Below are 24,980 nucleotides of genomic sequence, written 5' to 3' on the forward strand. Positions count from 1 at the left end.
GAGGATCAGTTAAATATGTCCACAGTGCCGCCCCGTAGTAGTCCTCAGCAACAGAGCAGCACTGAGCATGCGCCATGTACCAGGAACTCTGGGCGGGCCTTTGCCTGTAAATCTCCGACTTCCGGCTTCTCCGTCTGAGACCCCCTTAGGCCCCACCCACTTTTCGAGCACCAATCAAATGTAAGATTGCTGAAGCTGTGGACCAATGATCAGGGATGTCTTTCATCTGGGCCCTCAGTTTGAAACTGTCAAGTGGCTGCTAGGGGAGTTGCTGTGCTTGCTTGTGGTTGCGGCGGCGACGCCGGCTGTCGCGGTGAGGCAGGAGTCGAAGTTTGGCGGAGACGGTGGGTACCGGTGGCGGCGCCCAGGTCGGTTCCTACCAGTGAGTTTTGGCGACATTGTCCCTGGAGGTGCCCAGAAAGAAGAGGACACAAGTGATGCAAACTAAGTAGGTCCTGTTCTTTAGGACGTGGGGAGATAGTCAGACATAACATCGTGTTTTATTAAGAAAGAATTGGGTTTAAATGGAACCGGATTGGAGGGTGGTGAAAGAAAACTTGGAAGGGACTAGCGCTCGCCCTCTTTTTGAGTGCGGTTTGGACAGGGGAAGTCACCTTGCTGCCAGTTACACATTGGTCCGTTCCCGGAGCCCGCTTTTCAGTTAAGCTGTACCTTTGGCAAAGAGAAGCATTCAGACTATCTTGTTTTTGCTTAAGTTAAAGAGTACTGCGAATGTAGTAGAATGATGTATGTCACCTACTAAAGCATCACTCTGAGCCCAGAAACTGATGAGAGGCTACTGTTGTCGAGAGCCTCATGTTAATTTTCATGCCTGTTTGCAAAGAGCAGGGTAAATGGCAGATAACATATTTTCCAAACGTACAGTCATTTTCTGACTGCAGTATGTATTTAAGAAACAATACTGATGTCTGATCACACCAGCCCATTTGTTACTAAAACAATCCACAGTTCCAGGCCTGCAAAGAAGTAATAAGGGAAGATGTAATTAAAATTAGAACAGACCGAATTACCACAGTGGCTAATTTGAAATTAGTGAAGTAGTCATTCCTTGATTCATATCCGTGCTTATTTTATCTTCCCTACATGGCTTAGTGGAAGATGGTCTAGCTCAGATGTAGTTTACTTACCCTGTGTATTCATACCAATGCTGAATAAAAGAAATTCCCTTTCCACAATCTGGCTGCAGCCTGGCTTTCTATTCCATGGTTTTCCCTTCATCTCTCCCATCTTCAGTGTCTTTATCTCAATAATTTCCTTAGCAATCTGTAATTGAGGCCTGGTCCAGAAGCAGCTGAAACTGTCAGAGTTGTCACAACAGCTTCCTGAGCTGCATGTTGAGGGCCTTCCTTGCCTTTTTGGCCAGTGACCCTCCTACTGTTCCTCACTCAGTTCCAATGTTCTGGCTTCTTCCAGTCTTCCTGCTGACTCTTCACTCTGTTCCTTAAAAGTGAGCAGTGTTAGATTGATCTTCTCACAGAAGCCCTCTGTTAGGATTATGAACTCCTTTGAAATCATATTTGAAGCTAAAAGTCCTTCTAGAAAATAAACGTGCAATTGTGTTTGGTCTGCAGGATAATAGTTCTTTACCATAATGGGTAATCCCATTCATCCCTGTTTCTTTAGTAGCCCCTAAGAGGTCAGTGCCTCCTCAATCTAAATCTGCAACCTATGCTTGTAATGAAGGTCTCTAGACTACGCACATCCTAGCCATTATGAATTCCAGTTCGTGGAGCTATGTCCTGAGTGGCCAGTGTAGTCACGTAACAGCTCCTTCTGTAACCACAGTCAGCAGATTGATGCCCAGATCCTGCAGATACCTAAATCTACAGATGCTCAAGAGACCTGTATAAAATGGTGTAGTGTTTGTGTATAGCCTATCAGACATAGCATCCCGTCTGATTTACTTATAACCCTAATACAGTATAAATGCTGGGTAAGTAGTGCTTGCATGGAATTGTCTAGGGGATGGTGACAGGAACAGTCTGCATGTTCAGTACCAATGTGACTTTAAGAAATACTTTTGGCCCACAGTTGAGTGAATCCATGGACAAGGAACCGAGGGATACTGAAGGCTGACTACATCGTGCCCACCGCTGTACTCGGTGCTTCAGAGTCAACCTCATGCTGATGCAGTGGTACTGAACTCGCTGACCTTCCTCCCAGTCTCACTGTCCCACAGCCCTTGGTTCGGTGAGTAGTAGTGTGTTTCATCTAGTTACTCTGGACACAGATCTGCTGGCATCAGCATTTCCCACTTGGATGATGTAAGTGGTCATTGATCATGAGCCCAAATTATCACCACCGGAGCACAGCTGTCACCTCAAAGCCTGGCCAAGGCTGTATTCTCATTGTCTCTATGCTCATTCTGAAAACAACCTTTACTGCTTGGGTTACTACAGCTAACTCTCGATTGGACCCTCTATTAGAATCCCAATCTGCCCTGAAGCTGTTTTTAAAATATCAGTGTTTTGAAGCAATGTTTGGAGATGTATCTCTGCAGCAAAGGTCTCACCCTGACCCGCATAGCTCTGTGAGCATCCAGTCCTTAGCATGGCGAATAGAAACCAGTAATAACAAGGCTGGTCACATGAGCCATTTCACACATTTAATGTTATGTAACAGTTCAGCCTTGGAATATGAAAGATCATAATTGTAACTGTCCCTTCTTGTTTGATCTGTATTCGAGTCTTACTTTGTTTCAGCCTAACCAAGCACCCTAAATCTCTTTCAGACACTTGTCATGCCTCTGTGTCTTGGCCTATGCAGCTGTTTCTATCTTGAGTCTGTCTCAGGATGGACTGCCACATCTCCCGGGTCTCAGTACCTGGGCCATGCTATCTGACTTACTGGTGTTCACGTAGTCTGAATAGTTACTATTTGCCTTTTAAATTCGCACCCCCCATAGTTTTCTTTGTTAAAACATTTAACGATTTCTATGTGTATGTTTCAGTATGTTGTAATTTATAAACTTAATTTTCTTAAAATAATATTCCCAAAATGTAAGTATCTCAGGAAGGGAATTTACACAAATTCTTAGGGTGCTTTAGTTAAATATGTCACAGGAAAGTATTTGGTCCCTGGGATGTTACATAAGGCTGAAGGCCAGTGACCAAATGCTCTTCCCTCCTGACCCTGCAAGAAAGTATTCTGAAGCATTTTTCTTCAGTCTTTTGTGTGCTTAGCACATCTCTTTCAGAATATTATAGAAACACTAATGTTTGAAGTAAGCCACTTCTTTGGCCCTGTTTTTCTTGCTTATAACTGCTCAGTATGTTGAGTTTAAATTGATTGCTTTTAAATGATATGAAAAATATTTGCAAGTTAGAGCACTGTTGCACTTCATGTATTTAAAAGCTTGGCTTAGGTATTAAAGAGGCAACTAAAGTTAACTTGTGCTATTTTACAGTATTTGTGCAGAATGTCGTCTGAAGAGGACAAGAGTTCACTTCATGTTGCTCACAATGACTCTGATCATTCAGTCTCCACAGACCTTCAGGTAGGAAGACATGTAAATGGATTGTGACTTTAAAAATTATAAAGCCCAGTATAATGGTGCACACCTTTAATTCCAGCACTCAGAAGGCAGAGGTAGAGAGACCTCCATGAGTTCAAGGCCAGCAGGGTCCACATAGAGAGTTCCAGGACAGTCAGGCTACATAAAGAGACCCTACTCTCAAAAAAATGTAAACAAAGTATTAATTTGTGGCAAAACTAAAGTGCATTTTTCGTTTACTCATTCTCTTCACAGTGAAGTGTTTGCATTTACAGTCTCATCAACTCTGTTCATTTGGAGAGTGTCTTATTTTCAGTTTTCAGAAAATATCGAGGGACTGTTCAAGCTTTTTCTGAAAAAGCTTTTTCTTTCTCTTTCTTTCTTTCTTTCTTTCTTTCTTTCTTTCTTTCTTTCTTTCTTTCTTTCGAGAAGCTTTTTAGTTTGTCCTCTCAGAAGCCTGCACATCACAGCAGAACATAAGTCACCGCAGATCTACTCCTTTGGTCTATTACCAGCACCAGCATTGGCCTTTATAGTCCCCCTGACTTCTTCATTCTGTTCTTGTGTTCCTTTTGCTGTTTGCAGGACGTGTTTTTCTTCTCATAAAGACCATGTCTCCGAGTCTGTGTTTAGGCTCCTTCTTCTTTGTATAATCTAAAGAATCATAGATCAGGGATCATGCCAAACCCTGAAGTGGGTTCTGAATCCAAACACAAAGATGCCCTCTGGTGTGATTTTGTACATTTGGCAGCTTCTCCCGAATTTCTGTCTTGGGTACTGTTGCCTTCCCAGGATGAAGGAACAGCGATGACCACCTGTTTCCTCTGAAGCAGACAGTTTGTCATGCACTTCCTGGTCAGGATGGTTACCATGTCATTCATGGTGGCTACGGTGCCAAAGCTATAGAGGAGGAGAAGAGTGCAAAGGCTTCAACACATTAAAAAAAAAAAAAAACTCAGAATTTCGGGACATTCTGTGAAATGTTCTCATTCAACCGCCTCTGCCAAATGCTTTCATCTTTAATGAAAAGTAACAGAAGGTCAGCCATCTGAGATTCTAGGGCCCAGGGCTCTCTAATGTTCTGTGCAGGGAGGTTGTCGCTCCTATCACCACTGCATTTGCCATCATCTACACTGGCATCTGCTACCTTGAGCCTGGACACTGACAGAGGAGTTAGACTGCCTAGGTAAGGGTGTACTATTTACTTGAGATACTCAAATCCCACAGGCCGTGCTTTCTAACTACCTTAGCGGCAGGGAGGTGAAGCAAGAAGATGACCATTTGCCCAGGTCAGACCCTGGGGCCTGTTACAGGAAAAAAGCAGATATGGGTGTTCCTGGTCAATTAGCAAGGCTACTGCAGGACACTTGGAATTCTCTACATTATTTTATTACGGTCTAGGTTTACACAGACCAATGAATACCTTGTATTTTATCCTAACAAATCTTATCAAGTTAAGGTTGCTTTTTTTCTTTATTTTAACAACCAGATATGATTTTAAAAAATCTTTAACTTAAAAATATTTTAACCTTTTTAAAGAATTGTAATTACTTTTGTCAATATGAAAATTAAACATTATGACTTCCTACATAATTTGTTTTCCTAACACAGAGTTTTACTTTGTATCTTTAGCCCAGGCTAGCTTCAAACTCCTGAACCTCTTCTCTCCAGACCTGAGTGCTTCAACTACCTGGATGCTTATATTCACACCTGTTTACTTCCTAGGTGCTAGGAAGCAGTTCAAACTCTGTGCTTATTGCCGTGAAGGGCATCACTAACAAAGAGGAGTTGGTTATAACCTTATGAATAGGGTTCTGGTGTTAAGGTTTTCTGTCTTCTGACTTTCTTCTGTCACTATATGGGTATCTGCTTCTCTTCTTCTGTGTCACTAATACACACTGCATAAAAAAATTGTACTTCTTTCACCTAATTTTAATGCGTGTGTGTATGTGAAGTAAAACCTAACTTAGAAATCAAACCATCTCACTCTTTCACATTGAACTTTCACAATTTTCAGGCAGAATAGTAAAATTCCTTTTACAGACAATTTTACTTAAAATTCAGAGTTACACTCATACATACTTATTTTTGTAAATTCAAATCATGGCATTTTCTTTTAACAGCAGCATCAAAAGTAAACCAGCTGCCTTGATGAGCGTGGCTTCAGAAGCGTAGCCACCCAGCCCACTCCTTTTGAGTTACATGATATCAGGAAGTCCTGGTGCCTTCTGGGGTGTGCTGCCTGTGCTGCAGGTCACTCAGGAGGCTGAAGCAGGAAGATCAAGGATTAATAGCAGCCTGGGCTACATAGCAACTCCCAATCTGGGGAATATTGAGAAATCCTCTGAGAAAGAGAGGGCGGGGCTTGGGGGAATCAAACTCTCGGAAAGGCAGAATGGAGAGAGAAAATATAAACTGAGTTTCAATTTAAGTTCTTGGAAGTGATAGCTTTTAATAGCATGTCTTGACTCATCTTTAGTTAAATTGATATGAAATGTAAGAAAGAGACAAAAAAGTGTTATATTGAATCACCAACATCTGTGTCCTCTTTAAACTTTTCATTATAAATGTCAAAGTCATACCAGAAGCACTCAAAAGACTCAAGCTTAGCAAAAGTGCTAAGCTTTCCTGTATTGTGGTAAGTATGTGGCTATAATGTGGTCAAGTAGATTTCTTAACAACAAAATGAGTGTTTGGATGCAGCATTGCAACTGCTGTAATACATCGCTGTTCTCGGCTTCTCGCAGGAGGAGTATGAAGAACTGCTTCGCTATGCTATTGTGAATGCAAATGTTGAATCCAGTGCTCCACAGCCATCTCACCTTAAAGGAGAAGTGGTTCCGGATAGATTCCCTACACTAGCTGGTATGCTTCACCAACCAGGTTATTTACAGTCATCAAGATACACTCAAGATCCTGAGTCTGTCGGTGGTGCTGATGTAGCTGGAAATGTCCCTTACTGTCCTAGTCAGGGTTTCTGTTCCTGCACAAGCATCATGACCAAGAAGCAAGTTGGGGAGGAAAGGGTTTATTCAGCTTACACTTCCACATCGCTGTTCATCACCAGAGGAAGTCAGGACCCGAACTCAAGCAGGTCAGGAAGCAGGAGCTGATGCAGAGGCCATGGAAGGATGTCACTTACTGGCTTGTTCCCCTGGATTGCTCAGCCTGCTTTCTTATTTTTTTTTTTAAATTGAACAACTTTATTTTAAAAAAGATAAATGTACAGATTTTAAGCATTTTTGCATAAAAGTATACAAATACACTATTATCAGTACTTGATTTTTTTTAAGGTTTGATAGTGTGCATTAAAATCTTACTAGTTACAATGAGCATAAAGTACATGTAAAACAAGATGTAACCTGGAAAAAAAGTTTTCTTGGTGTGTAAAGACTAAGCATAATGGTTTTTCATTTTCTTTTTTCTTTCTTTTTTTGGGGGGGGGCTTTTGTTTTTTTCTTGAACTTCATATAGTCTGTGAGTTGGAGTTTCTGGGGTGTTCAGAACTTTCTGGGGTTAGTATCCAATTACCAGTGACTGCATATTATGTCTGTTCTTTTGTGACTGGGTTATCACACTCAGGATGATATTCTCTAGATGCATCCATTTTCTTAAGAATTTCATAAAGTCATTGTTTCTGATAGCTGAGTAGTATTCCATTGTATAAATATACCACAATTTTTGTATCCATGCATCTACTGAAGGACATCTGGGTTCTTTCCAGCTTTTGGCTATTATAAATAGGGCTGCTATGAACATTGTGGTGCATGTGTCTTTGTTGTATGTTGGAGCTTCTCTGGGGTATATGCCCAGAGGTGGAATAACTGGGTCTTCAGGTAGTATTATGTCCAATTTTCTGAAGAATCGCCAGACTGATTTCCAGAGTGGTTGTATCAGTTTACAACCCCACCAACAGTGGAGAAGTGTTCCTCTTTCTCCGCATCCTCGCCAGCATCTGCTGTCATCTGAATTTTTGATCTTAGCCATTCTGGTTGGTATGAGATGGAATCTCAGGGTTGTTTTGATTTGCATTTCCCTGATGGCTAAGGATGTCCAGCACTTCCTTAGATGTTTCTTGGCCATTTGGTGTTCCTCAACTGAGAACGTTTTGTTTAGCTCTGTACCCCATTTTTTAATAGGGTTATTTGATTCTCTGGTGTCTAGCTTTTTGAGTTCCTTGTATACCTTGGATATTAGGCCTCTATCTGATGTGGTGTTGGTAAAGATCTTTTCCCAATCTGTTGGCTGCTGTTTTGTTTTCTTGACAGTGTCCTTAGCCTTACAGAAACTTTGCAATCTCATTAAGTCCCATTTGTCGATATTTGACGTTAGAGCACGAGCCATTGGTGTTCTGTTCAGGAAATTTTCTCCTGTGCCTATGTGTTCTAAGGTTTTCCCTACTTTCTCTTCTAATAGTTTCAGTGTACCTGGTTTAATGTGGAGATCTTTGATCCACTTACACTTGAGCTTTGTACAAAGAGATAAGAAAGGGTCTATTTTCATTCTTCTTCATGCTGAGTGCCAGTTGGACCAACATTTGTTGAAGAGGCTGTCCTTTCTTATAGAACCCAGGTCTACCAGCCCATGGATGGCACCACCCACAATGGGCTGGGCCCTCCCCACAGATCACTACTTGAGAAAATGCCTCACAGCTGGATCTCATGGAGGCATTTCCTCAACTGAGGCTCCTTCCTCTGTGATTAACTCCAGCCTGTGTCAAGTTGACACAAAACCAGCCAATACACTTACCATCAATGGGTTCTTCTTAATCCATGGTGTGAAGCCATATAATGTTGGCCTGCCTTACGTTTTACTGTCATTCTTGGCTCTTTTGACAACTGGGTTTTTATTTAAACTTCAGTTGACTTTTAACTTTATGAAAAAAATGAACTCAGCAACACACAAGTGATTTATCTCTTTACATGGGTTCTGGGAAGCCCACACTCAAACCCTCAAGCTTACATGGCAAGCACTTTGCCTGCTGACGGCCCTGCCCAGCTCTTGCCTGTTCATATTCATGAGTCTGCAGCACTTCCGTTTGCTCAGTAGGAACTGTACATTAAGAACTCAATGCACAGCCTGACAGCGGTGGTGCCTGCCTTAACCCCAGCCCTCGGGAGGCAGGGGCAGTAGAATAGATTAGATGCCCCAGTTCTGGATCTACAAGTTTTATGCCAGGATTATTTTGAAAAACTAAATGCCCACCATCTAAAGGTAATCTCAATACTGCCCTCAGTATCCCTTAAATTGCTCTGTGAACCCCATACTGATAATTTGCTGGCAGTGTTTATGTGGCTTGGAGAATAGCTTGGGTCATCAGGACAAGGGTGGACCTATTTGTGACTCTCAGCAGTAGATCTAGTATCTGATGCAAGCCAGGTTGTGCTTTGATAAAGGAGTTAAAGGAAGCAACAGAAAGCAAGCTCTTTTCCCCCTTTTAATTCCTTATTTAGTAAAGATCAAGCTCTAACGATTCATTCTGCGTAAGCACTCTTGTCCTTACATGTATTTGTTTATGTGTATATGCACATGTGTGTATGCACGTGACATCAAGAGTCTGTTCTTTCCTTCCACTGTGTGCATTCTAGGGATTGAACTTAGGTTGTCAAGCTTGGCAGCAAACATCTTTACCTACTGAGACATCTCATGGGTCCTGAATAAATACTCTTTAGAGGGTTAGACAGTCAACATAGGCAGGCATCAGATAGCTGCATTTCACAGAGGCAAACAGCTCCTGAGTTTCTGCTGAGTGAGCCCTAGTCCCTTCCTCATTTCCAACATCTGTAGATCTTCACACACACACTGTATTCCTGTCCTCAGACTGCTGCATAAATAATTCACTATGGCAGAATTTTTCTACCTAAGTTTTATTTTTTTAAAGATATAAACCTTGGGTTTATTCATTGTTCATTCATTATATATTATCAATCATATTTTAGTTACATTTAGTATCTTTTTCTTCTTTTCTTTCTTTTCAGACAGGGTTTCTCTATGTAGCCCTGACTGTCCTGGAGCTCTATAGACCAGGCTGGCCTAGAACTCAGAGATCGGCCTGCCCCTGCCTCCCGAGGGCTGGGGTTAAGGCAGGCACCACCGCTGTCAGGCTGTGCATTGAGTTCTTAATGTACAGTTCCTACTGAGCAAACGGAAGTGCTGCAGACTCATAAATATGAACAGGCAAGAGCTGCGCAGGGCCGTCAGCAGGCAAAGTGCTTGCCATGTAAGCTTGAGGGTTTAAGTGTGGGCTTCCCAGAACCCATGTGTCTGTAATCTTAGAGTTCCTGCAGGCAGGATGGAAGGCAGAGACAGAACCTCTGGAAGCTCAAAGGTCAGGTAGTTGGCATGAACAGCAGAGACCTGTCTCAACAAGATGGAGGACAAGCATGCTGTGGCATATGCATGCCCCTCATTTATACACACAGGCTGTAACTCCAGTACATAGTATAGAGAAATATGCATGTATTTTATAGATATATCTATATAGTATATGCCTGTATACATTACATAAGGTAGATATAAAGTGAGCAAGCATCCTCAAATAAAGAACAATTGAGCAATAAATACATGAAAGCTATTTAACTTCTTTAGCAATCAGTGAAATCAAATTAAAAGCATATTGAGATCCCCATCTTACCCAACAGAAAAGCTGTCATCCAGAGCACAAAATATACCAAATGCAGAACTAAGGAATAGAGACTCTACCACAGTGTGGCAGGGCTGGGAGAGACGTTGTGGAGGTTGCTCTCAGAACTCATGAATGGACATGAGGTATAAAAAACAGTATAAAGCTAGTTGTTTTTCTAGTTCTAATTCTGTCGTGGACTTTCTGGTTTTGATGGTAAATGCATAAAAATGTGTTCAACACTAAAAGTATAAAATTTAATGTAGAGTTTCACAACTTTGTTCTGAATGACAGTTCTAACTGTTGCATTGTGTAGACTGTGAGTCTGGTTAATTTTCATGTATGATTTATTTGCAAGTTTTTTTTAAATAAAGCATGTAAGATTTATAAAATAAACTAAAGCCAGAGCTACCATGTGACCCAGCTACCAGTCAGACATGAGAGCTGGCGTACGGTACCTGCTCACTGTGTTTACTGCAGCACTGTTCACAGTAGCCACCCTGTAAGAGGAATGTGACTCAGCCATGAAACACACACCATGTTGTTTGCAGAAAAAATAATGGAACCTGGGCATCATCAAGTTAAGCAAAACAAGCCAGGCTTGATTTGCATTTTTTCCACATATGGATTTTTTAAAGTTTATTTAAGACATAAAAGTAGAAGGGGTGCTATTTGAATAGAAGGGGACCCAGAGGAGTGGGGAAAGCAGTAAGGAAGTATGTGTGTTATCTGCCTACATGAATGTGGCAGTGAAGCTATTGTCTTGTACATGATGGACACACATTTTGTTTTAAGTGCTTAGTTTAATTTTAAAACCCTTTTTTGGCAGGAAATAACCCTATAGGAGAAACTGCACTGGAAGTTGGAGAAGGATCTGATATAAATATTTCAAGCCATTCAAAATCAGGTAGGATGACTTCAGTTTGTTTCATCAATTACAGTGTATTAGAAAGAATAAGTCAGCATATTACTGAACCAGACTTTTAAAATGCTATTGTTGCTAGTTTAAGTGATATTTAAAATAATTTCACATTCCAAAATTGTGCAGCTAAGACCAGTTAATAATTACAGTGCCTGGCATCCTTTCCAGTGCCTTTAGAAAGAAGACAGTCTTAAAGATTTAGTGAGGTCTTAGTCCAGCCAATTAATACGTCATTCATAAGCATAAACCAATGTACTGCTCTTCAACTTTCAGGAAAATATATTCACAATGTAATGATCTATATCATATATATTTATATCACTTGACACAGTGTTCACCTTTAGCTTGGATTTATTTTAAAATAAATCATTGTTACTGAAAATAACCTAAAAGTAATGTATACTTTCTACAATTAGGAAGCAATGGCAAAGGTAACTAATAAAGTAAGGCTGCTCGTTCATCCATACTGTTGCGATCGTGTTGAATCAGAAGTGTTCAAAGAGAGCCTGGTGGTGAAGGGGGGATTGTGAGCTTACTAGAACCAGCCTCAACCTGTTTACTTTACATGGTATAGATGTGAACAACAGGGGTGGAGATTTTCCCTGCTCTACAGTATGGCTTTGCTAATGCCGAACCATTTAAGCCACTTTGTAAGAAATGTCTGCCTTCATGTTTCTTCGGCTGTAAGAATCTTGGGCAATATTATTGCAGATGGTCTTTCAAGTCCTTAAGTCATATGATTCTATTTTGTAAATGGGGACTATATTTTTTTTTTCTCAACAATAGAACTACAGTGCCTATTGGACATGGTGCAGTATGCTTGTAACCCTACCAGTTAGGACGCTAGGACAAGAGGATAGCCAGATTTGGACCAACCTGGACGACATAGGCCCTATCTCAGAAAAACAAAGCAGGAAAGCAGAGCCTTCTGCCTCTCTACTTGTAGAACCCAGTAAAAGACTATGAGTGCACTTTGTCTTTCTGCCCAGCTCCTTGGGTGCTTTGACCATCCTCAGAATGGGTAGGTGATATCTCACAGATGACCATCCCACACCCTATTTATTGCGTAGCAGATATACAATTTAGGGAATAATATTCCCTCTTGCAAGGAGTTCTGGAAAGATTTGCTTTTACAAAACAAGTTCTATAGTACTTCTGTCCTTGATTCATTCTTCAAGGATAAGAGACAAGTGTCAGTCTTGGTTATTTGACCTTCATAGTTAATGTGGGACCCATGAGAAATGGTGACAGAGGTTGTCTGATTCCAATAGCTCTGTAGTGGGATGTTGACTTTTCTACTTTATCCTTTTTAAACATAGAAGCCAGGGGTCTTTCTGGCTCTCCCTCGCCTCACTGGGTAATGGCAAGTGATAGTTGTTTATATATATGCACATGCATATAGTTTGGTGTACACATTTTTTATCTACATGTTAGAGGTTAACAGCCTATCTAATAAACTGAATGACTAGCCCTTTTATATTATTAAATTCTAGCAATGTTAAGGACAGCACCAACATTGAAAATGAAGCAAGAGTGATCTATAGACCACTGCCTCACCAAGGTCAATTAACTCTTTGAGCCACAGTGTTCTCCTATTGTTGAGAAAATGCCTACCTTTTAGGATAGCACATGTTGAAAGTTAACCCTTATATTTTTATTGCAGAAACATAAAAGGCATTTAGTTAATATGAATGTGATCACACTCAGTTCAGGCTGGACCATGCTGTATGACACGTCCTTGTTTGCCACAGGAGTTGTTTGTGAAGGATGGAAGGGGTGTAGGAGGCATTCCATGCCTGTCAACCCTCAGTCAATGACAGCACTAATACTAGAAATGCCCACGCTAAAATACATATATATCAAGAGTAGTTTCTCTGTGTTCTTTTCTCGGCCTCCAGAGTTGACAGACATCTTGTAGCCTTTTGACATGACTCTGCCAGTTAGATGGCTCCCAGCTGACCTGACTGCTGTTTGGTTGCTGTGTTTTTCTTCTAGGGTCACCCAGGAAGCCACCTCATCCAGTGATGGACTTTTTCAGCCCACATTTTTTAGGTGACTCTTCCTCACCAGCCTCTATTTCTACTCGGACAAATGCCCATGAAATAATTGTGGATGATAATCTTATCTCTGATGAAAATTTTCAGAAGTTGGAGAATATACTTGACCACTGGAGTTCAGGTCTTAAGGTATTACAGTTGCTCAGTTGCAGTAAGCTTTGTAGTCTAACACTTGAGCCTAGTCTCTCTTTGTTTGCTTGCTTGCTTCTTCTTTTTTTTCTCATTCTTTCCTTCCTTCCTTCCTTTCAATCTTGAATGTCTCTCAATCTTGAATGCATATATGAACTGCCTCAGTGTCTTGTTAAACTGTGGGTTAGTGCTCAGTATGTTTTAGTAGGGCCAACGATTACATATTTGTTACACACATCGGTAATATTACAGGTTTCTAAACCATACTTAGATTTGCAAGGTTTATGGAGGTGTTAGGATATTTTATGTCCCACCACATTTTCATGTGTTTTAAAGAGCATCCTGCCTCCTGCCTCCTGCTAACCTACAGTAATGACTGACATCTTTAGAGCCTAGTGCTGACCTGGGGCTTAGGAGGGCCACACACCTGGAGTCCCAAGACCTTTTAGGTTTAGAAATTTATACTTCACTGATAGATCTTAATTTTATAGTGCCATAATATATGTCTGATGAATCTATAACACTATTTTTGTTTGGTGATGTTAATAACCTACCAATAATCAACATTACAGAAATGTCACTTTTAAAACACAGTATTAAAAATGGTTTCTGCTAATATTTTAATGGAACAGGCTGGAGAGATTGGACAGTGGTTAGCAGCAAGAATGCTATTGCAAAAGACTGGTGTTCAATTCCCAGCACCATGTCAGTGGGTTACAACCTACCAGAACTCAAGGTCCAGGACATCTCCCACCTCTGGTCTTGTGGGCCCCTGCATTCATATTCACATACCAAACAGAGACTTACACATAATTAAATCAAATGGATATCTTTAAAGTAATATTATTTAACTGTTCTAAAAACTGAGAAAATGAACTTTTCCAAAGCATGTAGTTATACATTTATATCCATGGAAAATTATGATCATGTGAATTCTGTGACATAGTTTCCTGTTATGAAACTTTAAACTCTGGAAATAGTCTGACACCAATTTCTCCCACCCTCCCCTCGCTGAGATAATAGGGGAACATGTTGCAGGATTGTGCAGCTAACCATTGGCCTATTCTATGTGAGTTGACCGTGTTTGTTATTGAAGGGCTTTGCTGTTTTCAGATGACCAGTGAGTCCTTGGTCCTTTTACTCATGCCAGTCACTAGCATCAAAGGGCTTAGCTTTGTTGTAAGATGACCATTGCAATGACTTGTTGGAGGAAACCACAGTTCCGTGGTTTCAGCTCCTACCACAGCCTCTAAACCCGCACATCCTCAGTTTAGCCCATACTCCTGTTTCTTCACCTGATCCACTTCCGCTTACATTTCTTTTGAGATTTTTAGTTTTTTAAATCTTATGTGTAGGGATGTTTAACCTGTGTATGAAAGTGTTTTCAGTGCCCAAGGTGGCCAGAAGAGGGTATCAGATCTCTTAGGACTAGAGCTGCAGATGGCTAGCCACCTATGAGTGCTAGGGATTGCACCCAGGTCCTCTAGAAGAGCAATGTTAACTGCTCAGCCACTCTTCAGAACACCCAATCGGATGTAGAGCGGACATTGAAGTCTATGGCTGCACAAAGGAATTTTGTGAATGAACCAGACTTGTTTAATGTCGTAAGATTTCATACAAAGTAACATAAAATGGGAAAAAAACTAAATCCCCCACATAGTGGATGGACTGTGAAGAACCATAACTGTTGAACTTGCAAATATCATTTATTAGTGTGTTATGATTTTTAATAGCCCTGTGTCAATCTTTTTAATATTTCTTATTTTCAGTTTAATTTTAAAAGTAGTTTGAAAGAACGAATTACTTATTTTCACTATGTCTTCTTTTCAGACAAACATTTTATCTGAACTAAGTAAGTGGAGACTTAATTTTATTGACTGGCACCGAATGGAAATGAAAAAAGAAAAGGAAAAGCACGCGGTGATCGTGAAGCAGCTGTCAAGCCAGATCGATGACTTGAAGGAGCTGCAGAAAGCCTTCGAGATTTCCATCGGAAGAAAGGATGAGGTCCTCTTTCCTATGCCTCCCTTTGAGTGAGACTCAGCAGATGTCCCAGTGGAATACAATTCTGAGGACTAATGATTATCTGCTCCTATAAGTCAGAGAGAAATGCTTCAGTGAAACAAAGCGCACAGCCCCAGGCTCATTTCTAGTAGATATGAGTGTAGTTAGGGTTTTCCTTGCCCTCGGGCTCTGGCATTTCCTGATGCTTTAAGAGCCTGCTCAAACTAGACATACTAGGATTTTCTTCCTGATCATTTTGTAATTGTCTTAGCATCAAGGAGTCAGCATTACCCATGTTCTTAACCATCCTTGTGGATGACAGTAAGCATTTCAAATCCTGCCAGTTCAAACTGGTCTGAGGTGTTGTGCCTCCTTATCTCACACCTTAAGCAAAACAGTGGGCAGTGACTCTGTGCCCTGCTGATTCCTGTCTGTTTGTGGATGAGGGTGTGCTAAATTTCATACAAGGCCTCCGGAAGCAGCAGCACACAGTTGCTTAATGAATCAGATTAAAGGTTTCTTATTTATTGCCTGATTTTTTAAAAATAATCTCACTGTGTAGCCTAAGCTGGCCTCCAACTTAGAGTACATGTAGCCCAGGCTAACCTCTCAACAGGAAGTCCTCCTGACAGTCTCCCAAGTTTTGGGATTACAGACATAATCCACACAGGCAAGATGTTAGTTTTTCAAATGTACGTTGCTTTTACTCTTTACTGGTATAGTATAAAATCAAACAGTTCATGTAGTTTGTTTTATTTGAAACATTGTCATTTTTTCTATTATCTTCAAAACTGTTCTAATTTTCTTCTCTTGAAATACATCAAATGAGTGCTGCTTATGTTGTACTTACGAAAATGAGTAAAATAAGCAACCATGCATCACCATCCATCCTAAAATATAGAATGTAGCAGACAACTTAGAATGCCCTTTTCTATTTTGAAAAGGCAAACAAAGCTGGCATGGTGTGCCTGTAATCTCTGTAATTTAAGAGAGGGAGGTAAGAAGGATCACAGGTTGGAGGCCAGCTGGGAACATAGCAAGACTCTTTCTCAAAGGGAAAACAACAAAATAGGAACAAGTGTCTTGTAGTAAGTGTATGAGGTTTACTAAGGTCTGATCAGTGTGGCTCATTCTAGGGGCATATTACAGTTACTCAGGTCTTAGAAAAAGAATTCTTTTATGAATTTAATGCTTTTTTAAAAATAGTAATAATGTCATTCAAGAAAAATCATTAAAACAGAACTACAGCTCTTTATAAATTTGTTCAAACCAATTAAATACTAAGAAACTTTTATATCCAAGGTAGTAACAAGGATTAGAAAAACATTGCAAACCAGGCTCTTTCATAAGGCAAATAAAGACTTTCTGTACATTTAACAAAACTTTTAAGATTTCTTATCAAGCACAGTTTCTTCCTAACTGTTAACAGGTATCTTAATTTTCATTCATGTAAACTTTATTGAGGAATAACAAGATATACACACAATGAAGATTTCCTTCTTTCTCCCCATCATTCATTGATACTTACTACATTCACTTGGGAAACAAGGTCTTCGTCATAATAGTCTGTGCTAAGCATGGTAGCGTTTGCCTGCAAGCCCAGCACTCAGGACTCTGAGACAGGAGTCACAAGTTTGAGTCCAGCCTAAGCTACATAGTGAGACAGTGTTCCCAAGGTGGGGAAGGGGGAGGGAGGGGGAGGGAAGGAAAGCAAGAGAAAGAAGTTAGTTGATAGCTAGATGTCTATAATTCTCTGTAGCATTTTCACGTGAGAAAATCACTTTCTGAACATGAGTAAACTGAGCTGGCAGGCACCATCTAGTTTAAAAAGAATAAAACATCTCAGGCTATGTGCCCTCTCCACAGTCGATGTGCTGTCATAGTACTACAGTAACGGGGTTAATCACTGCTCACAGGTGATTTCCAGCTTGTCTCATGCCATCGGCAAGCAAAAGGAAAGGATAGAATTAATGAAAAGCTTCTTCCGCTGGAGAATCGGCCATGTCAAATCCAGACAGGAAGTAAGTATGAAAAAGACAACTACACTCAGATACCAGACTTTCGGGTGACTTATGAGAACTTTTGTCAAACTCAAAGATTTGTTTTCTAATGAGTCAATATAAATTAGATCATAATGTCCTCTAGTTTCAAAGGAAATTGATTTTGATGTTGCTTAGAAAAATACCTCTCAAATTGTATTAGAGAGAGAGAGAGAGAGAGAGAGAGAGAGAGAGAGAGAGAGAGAGAGAGAGAGAGATTGACAAAAGAGCCTTTGGCTGCTTCATAGTAGTTTAATAAGGATTGTGCCTAACTTATAAAAATCCTGGTAATGAAACTCTCCAGCAAACTTGACCTTGGAAGCAGTTATTTGGGAAAAAAATATATCTTAAACAGGTCATTTGCTTCCTATGTTATTTCTACTTCTGACTCATCTTAAGGGCAGCAGTGTGTATGTGTATTCTCAGCTATACAGGGCAACCACTGGAGCCCAGCCTGAGCAACATAGCCAGAGGCTGGCTCAAAAAGAAGTGCTGATGATAGCAAATACCTAAGCCCAGCCTCTTCACAAACATTACCTATTCATACATAGAGTGATGCAGGTGGTGTTGGTTGCAGACTTAGATTTGTGCAACCTACTTTCAATGAGGGTTCAAACTCTTCTCTATCCCACTACCCAGCAGAGCTAGTGGACTTATACTATGTTATTTTTATTACATTACCTGGTTCTAAGGTTGTTCTGGATGTTGCTTTTGTTCAGATTTATGAAAGTAAACTGGCTGACCAGTACTTTCAGAGAACTTTGCTGAAGAAAGTCTGGAAGGGCTGGCATTCTGTGGTACAGAGGCAGTGGAAAGATGTGGTGGAACGGGCGTGCCAAGCAAGGGCTGAAGAAGTATGTGTGCAGATCTCCAATGATTATGAAGCCAAACTTGCTATGGTAAGCTACTTTTTAAAATTTCTACTTTGCAGAATTAAATGTATAAACTCACTATTAGCTTGGCTATGACTTTTAGTGTTTATATATAGCTAAGAACAAAAATATAGAAGATATTGATCTTTATTAATTTAAATGAACTATGCTCCTATATAAGTTTATCTTACATAAATGTATGTAAATTGAATTATTTTCCTCTGATTTTCAATAATAAACCTACCATTGTTTCCATACGGGAATATTTGGATCATGAAGAGAGGGAAAAATAGACATTGGTGATGCAAGGGTCTCTTGAAATTATATTAAAAGGAAAAAAAACAAACTTTCTTATAATACTAAATAGTATTGAAATAAATTTTAGAGAGCTAGAGAGACGTCTCAGTCTGCAGTCAGCCTACCTTATGAGCATGAGAACCCAGTTCAGTTCTCAGAGTCTACTGCTTTACAAAGCTCTTGTAATCCCAGCACTAGGGAGGCAGAGACAAGGCTCCTGGGCCTCACTGCAGCCAGCCTAGCAGTCAGTGAGTCCTGCTGCAGTGAGAGGCCTGTCACAAAACAAAGTGGACAACAGCTGAAGAAAACACCGGGGTTGACCTCTGGCCTACACATGCACAAACATAAGCACATGCATTCACACAAACATGTACAAGCACATACAAAAATGAATACATTGTATAAAATATGTAATTTCTGCAATTCAAAGTGGCATACAGAAAAGATGTAGTCTTTCTAGGTTTGATCTATGGGAAAGTAAGTTTTAACAAAGTTCGATATGTACTTTAAATTTGGTAACTAGCATTCACTTTTCAAAGATTCTGTTAAATTTTCTTTTTAATTTTATTAACTGTTCCACATTCCATACCTCCTCCCCATACGCCCTCCCATCTCCATGAGGATGTAAATTCGATTTTTAGTTAGTTTTTCCTCTCAAAGGAATGTGGCTTGTATAAATACATTTTGTTAAATGTCCTATATAAATGGTGTGTAGTTTTTAAAAATGTGATATTTTTGCTGGGCATTGTAGCACATATCTATAATCTGAACTCTTGGAAGGCAGAGGGGCCATCCTCGTCTATACAGCAAGGCAGAGGCCAGCCTGAGCCACATTGGACCCTGTCTCAGATAGATAGATAGATAGATAGATAGATAGATAGATAGATAGATAGATAGATAGATAACAAATTATAACTTTGTTTTTTGACAATAATAATCTCTCTTGTGTTTTAATCACCCTCCCACACACACACACTTTTGTAACTCTTTAGTTATCTGGAGCTTTGGAAAATGCAAAGGCTGAGATTCAAAAAATGCAACAGGAAAAAGAGCATTTTGAAGACTCCATGAAGAAAGCGTTCATGAGGGGAGTGTGTGCGTTAAATCTGGAGGCCATGACCATATTTCAGAGCAAAAATGACACAGGTAAGTGACTCACGGAAGGTTCTCTGCTCAGTTTCCAAAGGAATTTGAGGGGACATCAGTGACTGCCTGCGTCTGTACTGATGATACTGTGCAGTGGTGTGTTTTGTCCCCACGTCACCCATTTGTGGCTTCATAGGCCATACCCAGCTGGACGTATACCGTAAGAGTTACTCTATTCATTGTCCTGTACTTTAGAGCTGATGGTAGCTCTTGAGATGTGATGCTTCAGTTAGTCTTAGACATAGTAGAAAAGTGATAATGATGTCTCCCAGTTAAAGAGAGAAGAATCAAAAACTTAACAGCTACCTCTGTACAGAAACATCATAGATGAGCCCATGTCAGGAAGAGTTGCTTACCTTCCTGTTTACACCCAACCTTTTCAAGTTTTTAAGTCATGGATATGCAGGGTGGTTTTTGCCAAAAACATGTTAGGCCTGGGGGGAGGGGTATGTATAGTTTTCAAATTGTAAGTGGTGTTTTATATGGAGCAGTTGCTGTCACCAGGGTTGGGAGGATCTTGGGACTGTAAGTATTGTTAAACTTTAGCAGGGTAATGACTGCTGTGTGTAATAGGCAGAGCTGACAGCCAGGCATTGGCTGGAAAGAAGACATGTAGAAAGTCTTTAAACACAGTGTCCCCTCAGTATTCAAAACATCTCACAGGATTTTCAAACTCAGGTGGTCCCAGGGAAACCAGTTGAATTCTAATTCTGAGGTGGGTGGAGAAAAACTGGGTGAGGCTCCTTGTCCTACCTTTTGGACGTCCATTCCCTAGATCCAGGAGGAGGTCCCTTTGTGGGAGAGCATTCCTGCAGTTAGCTAAGCAGGAAGATGGCTTTATTTTAATATGTATCTTCATGGAGGAACTCATTTCTTTGACTTACGACTTGCTAAACTATCAAGAATGAAAACAGCCTGTTTTTGTCCAGATAGAAGTAATGAATGGAAAGATGGAGGATGTTGATGGGAAGATGGTCACAAAGCTCTAATTAGAGGCCATTTGTCAGGATGGCTGTGTGAAGCAGGAAAAGTTGGACAGGCCCTTCCCCTGGGTGACCACATGTGTTCCTGCAGTTGTGTTTCCGTGGCAGGACACTAGCTTGGTCCAGCCTCGTACCTTCGACGTAAGAGCAGACCATTTGTTAGCTTTCCCATGTGGAAGCTTCACCTTCTCTGGAGGTGCTAGTGGTTAATACTGACATCAACCAGTTAGTGATACGGATGCTGTTGAGCGAATAGTGAACCTCCAAGATGGCCAATATCTACGTTTTCATTAGAGCTGTATTTTAGCCATTAGTCTTTTCCCTGTTTGGAGGGTAGTAGTTTTAGTTTGAGCTACTGTTAATTGAATGGATTTGTGATTTGTAGGAATTGACTTCACAAATAATAAAAAGGAAGAGAGTGGCCCTGGTGGTCCAGGAAGAGAACCTTCTGCTCACTTGGATACCTCTTTGTCCACAATGCCGTCAGCAGTGCAGTTGCTGCCCTCTGCAACATTAGTAGCAGGAGCAGCCAGCGCCACAGCCATTCCTTCCACTGCTTCCCTGACCTCTGCCGGAGCTACATCAGCCTCTTCCGGTCACGTTCCCATCTCTGTTCTTAGTGCAGGATCCATAGCTACCTCGGCCCGGGAAGAAATGGTCAGTACAGTTTGTGAAAGGCTTCTGAAACGTGTGTCTTGTTTGTGAGGGTTGGGCTTTGTATTCTTTGCTCATTTTGTGTATGTGGTACCAAGGACCAGATCTCATCTCCCCAGGATATAAGTGGAACATGGAGGGGAAAAGCCAGTGTCAGACTAGCCAACCCTCAGAAAAGCACTCAAGGCAGTGACCACATTAATTTGTAGTAAAAATTATCACTTCTGTAAAAGTATTTTTAGGTTAGTTTAAAATAAACTTTCATTTTATATTTGTAAAACTATCCGGGGGGGGTTAGGTTTTGTTTGAGAAAGAGTTAATAACAGACTTAGCACCCACTAGCAATTGCATCTCTGCTAGGTGTTCATTTTAACCCACAGTTGAAAAAAGTCTTTCTCCATAAGGGAGGAGGGTTGAACAGGGATAGAGAGTATGTGTGAAACTGTGTATTTGGCATAATTAATGAAGCTGTTGACAGAGCCCGTCATGGCTGTGACTGAGAGGGGACAGAGTTCCGCAGCCATCCACAGACTTGTCAGACTCACTGTGCGGCGTCTTCCTGCCCAGTGTTGCTCTCACACAAAGTCTCCCTCTTCTCCATGATTCTAGCCAGTGACGTGACAGAAAAGATGACAGGAGGGATTTCAGTGCTCACCTTTTCTCACTTTCTCACGGGGGTCAGAGACAGACATACAGACTCATTCATCCCTGGCTGGCCTCAACTTCGCAACCACTCTCTGCACCAGCCTCCCTAGTGCTGTTACTGCGGACAGTAGCATTCAGTCTTGTCTGTCTTACACCACCCGGCAGGCTACAGCAAGGCACCACACTCTGGAGCGCCTTCATAAGGGACAAGAGCAAAGAGTTGGCCAGACAGCTGGTTAGATTAGTCTTCTAACTCACTTGAGTTTCTTCCTTTTAGAGCTACTAATTTTAGAGAAAGATATGTTGAGATCTGCTACTTGCAATGTTTGCTCTTGCCTGAAGTTAAAGTGCATAGCACATGTGCGTACAGTGATAGAAATCTCAATGTGTGGAGGAGTTCTGACTTAGAAATAAGACTAAAATTCAACCCTGACATATGTTCAGCTGTGTTTATTTTCCATGATTATATATTCTGAAGTGAAGTCCTATGTAGATTATCTCATTTAAATAAACACAGTAGAGTTAATTTAAATTTCTGACTTGCCATTCAGGATGCATATCCAGATAACATACGAAGAGCTAGACTTTTTAGAATCTCCTTAAACTAGGAAGACCTCAGAGTCTGCATTTACATGTGCCCCTGCGTTCAGGTGAGCACGTGAGTGAGCTTGCTCGCTGCCCTGTTGCCCACAGATGATTCTGAAGGCTTCGAAACGTGAAAAGCATCATATTGTGTAGGCAGCCTTCTCATCTGTGCACACACACTCCACCCACCTAACTCCAGTTGTAGTGTCTGTGGGCATCAGGCTTTGTGTTCAGCCTGTTCGTGTGTGTGTGTGTGTGTGTGTGTGTGTGTGTGTGTGTGTGTGTGTGTCCTAAGGACCAAGCCCAGCCAAGCCCTCAGCTCCCAGCACCGCCAGTGGACTTGGAGAACATAGAGAAAAAGTCAGTATGAACAGTCAAGTCTCATGTGCCTGCACAGGCCGCACCAGATCCTTAGCATGTGTGTGCTGGCTTCCAGTTTAGGGAGTTGGTTTGGTTTTTTCAGCTTGGGGGGGGGTTCTGTTTTGTTTGTTTTGGGTTTTTTATTTTGTTTTGGTTGGTTTGGTTTTTCAAGCCAGATTTCTCTGTCTATCCCTGGCTGTCCTGGAACGAGCTCTGTAGAGCAGGCTGGTTCCTGAGAACAAGTGGGTCTCTGACTCTTGTGCCTTCTCTTGGGCTCTTTTCCTTCTGTTTGTTCGGTTGGTTTAATTCTGATGTGTGGTTTTTTTTAATCTTGCTGTATTTTATTATCCCTTAGAAGCCGGTTTGTTTTCTAATGAGAGACAGAAAGAGATTGGATCTAGATGGGAGGGGGGTCAGGAGAAACTGGGAGGAGAAGTAGGAGAACAAAATGTAATTAGGATATGGTATGTGAGAAAAAAAATTATTTTTCATAAAAGGGGAAAAAGAGTTGTGTGTGTGCACATGAGCGTGTGTGTGACATACACACGTACGTGTTTCTTGGATTCACCCACAAAAAGTACTCAAGACAGAATGTGACTAAAACATTAGTATAGTGAAAAATAAAAAGTAATCCAAAAGTCCTGTCACAGTCATGATAGATACAACACAGGCCTAATTCGGTGCCTAAAGAATCTAGAGACAACCCACAGGTGATCCCTTCTGTAAGCCCAGTGAATGGTTTCTCCTTGGTGACTCAATACTCACCTCAGATATGCCTTGTTTTAGAAAGAAGCGTAAGTTTAGTCTGTCTCTGCTGCACATAGTCCCATCACACAAATTCTGTTTCAAGTCACAGGACAGGACAGTAGGTGGCACTGTACTCCTCTGGTGTACAGTGTAATTGGCATGTAATTGGAGGGACATGATCTTGGGTGGGTTTCCAGACTGTTTATAAAGTTTTCCATCTAACTCCTCCTTCCATCAGAAGGCAAAATGTAAGTGGTATGAGGTTGTTGGTACTGTTTCCTGTTCATAAAAGAGGGAACTGAGGCTTACAGTGGAGGCCGTGTGGACTTATTAGCAGCTGCTCATCTCTGACACTAGAAGAACCACATGTTCCAGTGACCACATGCTCAAAAGTGTCAGTTCTCAACAGACTCCAGGCTGGATGTGGTTACTGGTTATCAAGAAATCACGTTTCTACTATAGGCCTTTCTTGATGTGCTTTTGTAACTAGCAGAGTGTTCGACTTTATCTTCTAGTTTTGTTTTCTCCCTGCAGTGGTCTTTCTAATAATTTTTATATGAATTCTTTCCAAAATATCCTCTCGCAGTTTTGAGACAGCTCTTTTTTCACCCGTTTAAGCTATTTGGGTTACATGGTATTATTTTGTACATGTATATGGTATATGTGTTGGGGGTGCCCAAAAAAGGATGTCTGATCTGGCTGGAGTGCTTGTAAACCACTTGATATAGTGCTGGGAACAAACCCCAGGCCCTCTGGAAGATGGAGAAGTCTACAGGTCATCTCTCCAGCCTGTGTTTACTGTATCCACAATACAGTTAGCAAGTGACAAACATTGGAAACAACTCTTACAAACATGCAGGTCCTTGACGGACTGCAGATGGAGTCTTCAGTGTCTTTAGCAGAAGGCCTGTTTTCATCAAACTTCCTCAAGCAGTTCCCAGATGGGTTGACAGTAACTGCTCATCTGTATTTCCTGGCTACTCTGGTGTTTCTCATTCCAAACTTTTCTAGGTTTTCTTGCATTCCCTCTGTCTCCAAGTGAGATGAGCTGCTCTAGAGCAAGTGTGTTTAACACCTTCTGGTGTAATGGGGCAGCCATAAAGTTGGAGGCTCGGCTGTAACCTCTGTTTTCTGTACTTGGCAAGGATTCAGTAATAGGAGCTTCCCACACACACACCCCCTAATTCCCCTTGGCTCTGGAATTACAGGTGCTTGTATATCACCTGAGTTGGTTGCTGGAATTCAGACCCAGTTCCTTTGGAGAACAGTATATATACACTTACCCACTGAGCTATATTTGTGGCCCTATAAACATCTTAAAATTTATAAAATCCATAAAGGTCTCTATTAAAAATGCAGTCTCTACATTTTCAGCAATAGCCCTTCAAGCTGTTAGCTGTTTCT

General features: G+C 41.0%; 1 protein-coding gene and 1 pseudogene across 4 annotated transcripts in view; one reads left to right on the top strand and one right to left on the bottom strand.

The window, feature by feature from the left end:
* Nucleotides 1-268: 268 nt before the first annotated feature.
* Nucleotides 269-24,980, top strand: part of POC5 (POC5 centriolar protein) — a 30,371-nt gene continuing 5,659 nt past the window's right edge. Inside the window, exons 1-11 of one of the 3 annotated variants that reach the window (XM_080924761.1) lie at nt 269-448; nt 2,053-2,211; nt 3,428-3,517; nt 6,262-6,379; nt 10,966-11,043; nt 13,054-13,244; nt 15,075-15,251; nt 17,165-17,269; nt 18,007-18,186; nt 19,449-19,602; nt 20,971-21,242. In XM_080924761.1, the coding sequence (XP_080780887.1) occupies nt 3,440-3,517; nt 6,262-6,379; nt 10,966-11,043; nt 13,054-13,244; nt 15,075-15,251; nt 17,165-17,269; nt 18,007-18,186; nt 19,449-19,602; nt 20,971-21,242 (1,353 nt within the window). In that variant the 5' untranslated portion in view covers nt 269-448; nt 2,053-2,211; nt 3,428-3,439. Of the gene's footprint in view, nt 449-2,052; nt 2,212-3,427; nt 3,518-6,261; nt 6,380-10,965; nt 11,044-11,996; nt 12,080-13,053; nt 13,245-15,074; nt 15,252-17,164; nt 17,270-18,006; nt 18,187-19,448; nt 19,603-20,970; nt 21,243-24,980 lie in introns of those variants that run through there. The other 2 variants (XM_080924763.1, XM_080924762.1) reach the window with 2 other exon arrangements.
* On the bottom strand, nt 4,007-4,395 carry LOC308426822 (small ribosomal subunit protein eS24-like; annotated as a pseudogene). Its single transcript has one exon. The product of its transcript is annotated as a small ribosomal subunit protein eS24-like (transcript).

The sequence above is a fragment of the Micromys minutus genome (assembly GCF_963924665.1).
Source record: "Micromys minutus genome assembly, chromosome: 11".
In the NCBI taxonomy this organism is placed as follows: domain Eukaryota; kingdom Metazoa; phylum Chordata; class Mammalia; order Rodentia; family Muridae; genus Micromys; species Micromys minutus.